Raw genomic sequence first — 6,779 nt, 5'->3', positions numbered from 1 at the left:
CACAATTATAATGTCATACTCTCCTTCGTTAGTGCATAGTAGATGCTTTCTAGATCTTCAAACACACACACACACACACACACACACGAACAGCACCCCCCCCCCCCCCCCACACGCATAGTACACAGCCCCCCCCCCCTCCCCCCACACACACACATGTGCGAACACACACGCGCAGTATTACCTTTTGACTCGTACACCCCCAGCAGTGCACACACGCGTGGGTACGTGAGGCGCTGGAGGGCGTTGATCTCACGCTCCATGTGCCTTCGCGATGATGCTGATCCGCTCACGTCAAACACCTTTGCAGCTGCCGCAAGCTGGAGAGAGAGAGGAGTCCAAACGACAAAGCACACCGTTTTCAACCAGGCACATCGCATGCACGCTAGGCTTCTGTGTTCTAGTCCTATCTTCGTCCTCCCTGCAATCTATTTTACCTTTCTTGGGATTTTCTTGAGCCAGGTTGGTGTTTTTTTTTCGTCCAAAAAAAATGATAGCACTGAGAAATCTCAGTGGAATGCACCCCAAAAGACCACAGGCCCGGGAGCCAGCTCCTGGGGGGGGGGGGGGGGGTAAGGCCCCAGGTCGGCCACGGGGCGCAATCACACATGATCCCTCTAGGCACACTGTAAGTACAAGTAGCACCACAGGAGGACCCAGCTCTGTATGCACTGGTAGCGCCGTGCCGTGCCAGTCGTGACAGACAATCTTTGCGAACGTATTAAAGCCATCTGTACCGCTTTATATGACGCAGTCGAGCTCAATGCCCTATTAAAAATTTAATAAATAATAATATAATAGCTATAAAGAGAACAAATTCTGCTGTCATCGCCACACTACAACAAAGTCATGAAGGTTTACCAAAATCGATTTTCTTGTCACAATCATCAGTGGAAAGCCGTGACTGAAGAATAACCATGCCAAATTAATAATTTATATACATTCAATAATGTGTTACGAGAACAAAACAAAGTGCTAAAAATAGAATGAGGGAAGGTGAGACAATAGAAGTAAAGTGAGAGCTAAGTGCAACAGGGGTGAGGAACTAATTGCAACGCTAGAACTATGTAGTGAGACAAACAATCATGCTGTGCACCTACGAAAACAATCTTAACGCAACTACATGTTTCTTCTGCTTACAAAGATCAGGCTTATGCAAACGAATACAAACAGCCTCAAGTACTTTCAACTGACTAGCGTACCGTGCACGACAAAGAACAGAAAAACTAAAATCATCATACACCTGCAGACACTTAGCAACGTGAAGCGAGCCTGGGACCGATCGGTGGTGATGAGGAGAATGACACGGAGGACGACACTGAGGATGAGTTGGAAGATGAGACAGGGGACGAGGTTGCGGTTGGTGGAGACGAGGAATCGGATGGTGATTGTGATCGTAAGAAGTCTGCCGTTTTTCTTCATCTGTTGTCTCACCCTAAGTGTCTGCAGGTGTATGATGATTTTAGTTTTTCTGTTCTTTGTCGTGCACGGTACGCTAGTCAGTTGAAAGTACTTGAGGCTGTTTGTATTCGTTTGCATAAGCCTGATCTTTGTAAGCAGAAGAAACATGTAGTTGCGTTAAGATTGTTTTCGTAGGTGCACAGCATGATTGTTTGTCTCACTACATAGTTCTAGCGTTGCAATTAGTTCCTCACCCCTGTTGCACTTAGCTCTCACTTTACTTCTATTGTCTCACCTTCCCTCATTCTATTTTTAGCACTTTGTTTTGTTCTCGTAACACATTATTGAATGTATATAAATTATTAATTTGGCATGGTTATTCTTCAGTCACGGCTTTCCACTGATGATTGTGACAAGAAAATCGATTTTGGTAAACCTTCATGACTTTGTTGTAGTGTGGCGATGACAGCAGAATTTGTTCTCTTTATAGCTATTATAAAATTGTTGTCTCCGCGTCGATTATTTATAAATAATAATAATAATAATAATTTGGAAAGGATTGGGAGAACTTCAAATTCAAAGGATCAGTCGGGGAAGTGAACTGCCTGAAAAGAGAAAAAACGCCAGACCCACCAGGTCCTGGTGGGTCTGGCGTTTTTTCTCTTTTCAGGCAGTTCACTTCCCCGACTGATCCTTTGAATAATAATAATAATACGCTGTGTGAAGCGCCGTTCCGAATTCTGATTAGACTGGTAATAAAATGATGTCTTGTTTTCCTGTGTGATGACATTCCCCGAGCTGTCTCTTGTCTCGAGTATGCGTGTGATACGAGCATGCGTGATTTGTGAGTCCTGAGTCTCTTGTCTTTTCAGTCTTCGTGTTCATCACGTCCTTTTCGCTGGTTTTGCATAAATGTAGTGTTCTCGAAACAGTAGTGCGCATCAAATAGCATTTCTTACATGACACGTGCCCGTATCCTAGGAGTTGTCCAATCACCACCTTTCCCGCCACGGGCATGATTGAGCCAGCATGCCCGCTGCCCTTGGCAACACTGACGTCACTTCAGGTATGATTGACAATAATGCCCGTGGTCAAGTGGCAACGGGTGGTAGCCAACAATATGAAAAGTCGCGCGGGTTTTGAAGAAAGAAGTGGAAGTAAAAACTTACTACTAGTAGTAGATGTAGACATAGTGTCAGTTGATGGGAGGTAGTTTTTGTGAGTCGTACCTGCTGTGAGGATGGAGCCTTCTTCCAAGAGATTTCTACCGGTTTCGGAAGAACATGTTAAATCAGTAAGTAATTAGCGCTCGAGTCCCAGAAAGTTCGAAGAAGTCCACCAACTCTTGGTTCAAGGTGGCAGATGCTTTCCGTGGTACGTACCACAAAAAAAGAATTCTCTTGGGAGACCTCGACCAAAGCTGAACTCAGCGAGTTCCTGGCGGCTCTCTACGTAGGGTCTCATCGCCAGGACGAGCAGTGTTATCAACGGACCAGTCTACTGGGCCTCAGATCGGCATTGTTTAGAAAGCTGCGCGATGAGCGCGGAATTGATATTATCAACGACGTGGCTTTCCACCGAGCAAACGCTGCACTCGACGGAAAGCTGTAGGTCCTGAAGAGGGAAGGAGACCTGAAACCAGTGGCGCACAAGGACGTTATCAGTGATGGTGATCTTGAGAAGATAAGGCTCTATTTCCTACGTTCTAAAACGCCCGAGAACCTCAACCTGCACGTGTGGTTTTCAATCACGCTATGTTGAGACTACGCGGACGAGAGCTACAAGCGCCGCCTCACGAAACGAGACCCGGTGAGAAAGTTTGATGAGGATGGCAAACCATTCTATGAGCTGAATATCGACTTTTCGACCAAGAACCATCCCGGAGGGGTTAACGACAGCAGAACTCCAGGAAATGCTGGACGAATTCAAGAACCTGACCAAGTCCTCTCAATCGATCGCCTCCTGCTAAAACTGAATCCCACCAGGGACGAACTCTTCCAAAGGCCGAAGACCGAGGATCGCATCACGAAAGGAGACCCAGTGTGGTACGAAAATGCCCCATTGGGTAAGACTACTCTCAGTACCATGATGATCAAGATATCGACGGTGTGTGACCTGTCGACCCGGTACACCAATCACTGCGTCCGTGCAACTGCCGTGACATTGCTGCAACGTTCCGGCATATATGACCGAGCTACTATGAGCGTGACCGGCAACGCAACCAGTCTCCAGGCCTACGCTGTACCGTCCAAATCCGAGAAGTCAGCCATGGCAGCTATATTGGATGAAAGCGCCAAGAACACACAGGTGAGCAAGCCCGATTATGCAAATCCTCGTCCTCCCCTACATACATCCACGGTGCCCAGTGTGCCTGCTGAGCCTGTTGCTGCAGCCGCTGTTGCCGTACGTTCTGGCTGTGACCTTATGCATGCTCCGTCTGAGCTAGCTTCTTCTGATGAGAATCAGACAACTAGGCGTGATCTTGTGCAAGCCCCTTCTACATCTAGTGCTACTACTTCTGCTGATAACCAGGCTCTTGGTTGGAGAAATGTCGCTGCAAATTTTTCCAACTGTGCAAATGTTTCGATCACGTTCAATGTTGTTTCGCGCTGATCCTACTAGTAATGGTATTGCTACGCTGTGCTGGGTTACGCTCCAGTACTGTGTCTTGTGTTATGCTCTAGACTCTATGATGCTGCTGTTGTACAAGTAACAGTTAGTTATGCTGGAAAAAGACTGGCTACCAGTATTTCTTCCTTGTACTTGTACATCTTGTAGATCCGCTTAGGAGCTGCATCTGCGCCTTGATCCAAGAGGGTGGTGGCGTTCCTGCAGATGCGGAAAACTGGGCCTTTGGCCGAGTCTCACGCGAGCCTTTAATTTTTTTGTTTTGTAAATCTACCACTATTATTGTGGAACTAGGCGCAGTTCTTTTCTTGTTGCGTGTTTCTAGCAGTGATTTCATTGAACGGAGTGCTGTAGTATACCAAGTCGAAGTACACTCTGCTGTCTGCAGAGATTCGTGTGCAGGAGATTTTAGGGTCTAAAGTGCGTTTCAAAAGTATAGACCTCTATAGACGTTTTCAAATAATTCATTTGGTTGGAGTTTTTTTGAGGAATTTATTCGGGATATTGCTCAGGCAATTCCCCCAGTTTTTCTCATAATTACGGATTTCTAGGCGATTGGATAACGAACAACCAAATTCAGATTTTTTATGCATAAAGCAATCACAGATTTTATGTGGTATAATGTTAGATGCTAGTGGCCTAACGGTTTTTCGAAACCAGAGGTGTATACCGTTTGAAACAAGCTATAGCTGGCAGGCCATGCCAAACAAGCTATAGCTGGCAGGCCATGCCAAACAAGCTATAGCTGGCAGGCCATGCCAAACAAGCTATAGCTGGCAGACCATGCCCAACAAGCTATAGCTGGCAGGCCATGCCAAACAAGCTATAGCTGGCAGGCCATGCCAAACTCAAAGCCAGCACTGCGCAACACTAGAATGGCTCACCTCGACGTGTTCACTAGCTTCGCCATTGCTCGCTGGAGCGGAGGATAACGATGGTAAGGATGAGGACGATGATGGCGATGAGGACGGTGAGGAAGAAGAGGAGGAAGTACTTGTCACCAGTGCAATGGTGTCGGGCTGTGTGGCTGCTATCTGCACTGTTGCTACATCTAAGGGGAGCAACAACAGCAGCAGCGGCGGCGGGGGTGGCGGCAGCAGCAGCAGCACGAACACACAAACACACGAGTGCATTATGCCCACGCACCCGCACACACAAGTCATAGTCACAGACAAGGCCACAAGGGCGAGTTGTAGTCACGTGTAAACATGAGTCATAGTCACGTGTAAACATGAGTCATAGTCACATGTAAACATGAGTCATAGTCACATGTCGGGACGAATCTCAGTCACATGTAAACATGAGTCATAGTCACGTGTAAACATGAGTCGTAGTCACATGTCGGGACGAATCCCAGTCACATGTAATGACATTATAATAGGATCAAAATACAAACAGCTGCCCAGTCCGAGGTTTTAAAATTAATTCAATAAATTTAAAACTTAAGTAACTACTCTGGTCTATCCAAGAAGTACTCGCCAATGATCATAGTATTATAAATGCAAAAACTCCCACAGAAGCAAAGACAGCGGAACCCCGGTCGATGACTGGCTGGGAAGTTGAGCTCTGCGAAGACGTACCTAGAACGCGACGAGCAGACCAGACTTTGCAGAAACGACCACGGCCAATTTCACTAATCAAGTCGTACTGGTTCTTCAGGAGTGGATAGCGACCTGAAAAGCAACATACACACAGACACACACACACGTACCGGACACACACACACATATACACATACGCAAGGACGCACGCACACATACGCAAGGACACACACACGCACATTTTCACTTTCACATGTCCATCGCTGAGGTGATGATAGCCAACAAGCTATGTTAGACATAGCGGTAGCTATACTGGAATAAGACCATTCAACAGTTTGCAAGACTGATAAATCGACAGCCACACACGCACACACGCACACACACACACAATCAGTCTGTTGCTCACCGCCAGCACCAGTCTTGGTAGCACTGGTAGATGTAGGAGAGGACGCATCCACAGCCGGTATGGTTACTATCTGGGATACGGAGGAAGGCTAAAAATATGAAAAGAACACACACACACACACACACACACACACACACACACACACACACACACACACACACACACTCACACACACACACACACACACACACACACACACACACACACACACACACACACACACACACATGTACACACACCCACATGTACAGCATTCGGAGTCTTAGCCGCAGGATTTCTGAGTTTTTCTGATGCATTTCAAAGTGCACCTAACATCGTGGAAAATATGGTAGTTACATCCGTGTTGTTCCACTGGCACTGGACAGTGCCTGCTGACCTTTTTAGCTTTATAGCAAACACATGGACCATACTTCTTAAAATATAGTCTATTATAGATCACACTTTTTTTGTACAGTAAACCCAAGTCTGAAGTGCCGGGGGGGGGGGGGGGGGCATTAACTGGGCCTAACACATGGACCATATTTCATTGAATATAGTCTACTATATAGATAACACTTTTTTGTACACTAAACCCCAAGTCTGAAGTGTGTGTGTGGGGGGGGGGGGGGGGGTTGAGACAATAGAGAGGCTAAGATGAACGTTATTTCTGATGTGACGCGAAAGTTCAGCTCGCGTTTTTTTGCTCGCGCGTCAAAAAACAATGCGAGTGACCTGCAGCTAACGTAGAAATTTGGAGTTTTACGCCAAATTTGACGTGAAATTGCACATCACATCGGAAGTAACGTGCATTTTAACCTCTCTAT

General features: G+C 46.5%; 1 protein-coding gene across 1 annotated transcript in view; it reads right to left on the bottom strand.

The window, feature by feature from the left end:
- Positions 1-6,779, bottom strand: part of LOC135827592 (uncharacterized) — a 78,079-nt gene that overhangs the window by 4,153 nt on the left and 67,147 nt on the right. Inside the window, exons 64-67 of the mRNA XM_065340060.1 lie at positions 5,977-6,064; positions 5,610-5,702; positions 4,914-5,080; positions 185-320 (exon numbers count right to left, since the gene is read on the bottom strand). Of these exons, the coding sequence (XP_065196132.1) occupies positions 185-320; positions 4,914-5,080; positions 5,610-5,702; positions 5,977-6,064 (484 nt within the window). The remainder of the gene's footprint in view (positions 1-184; positions 321-4,913; positions 5,081-5,609; positions 5,703-5,976; positions 6,065-6,779) is intronic.

The sequence above is a fragment of the Sycon ciliatum genome, chromosome 11 (genome assembly GCF_964019385.1).
Source record: "Sycon ciliatum chromosome 11, ocSycCili1.1, whole genome shotgun sequence".
Lineage (NCBI taxonomy): Eukaryota > Metazoa > Porifera > Calcarea > Leucosolenida > Sycettidae > Sycon > Sycon ciliatum.
This window is presented reverse-complemented; position numbering and strand designations above follow the sequence as displayed.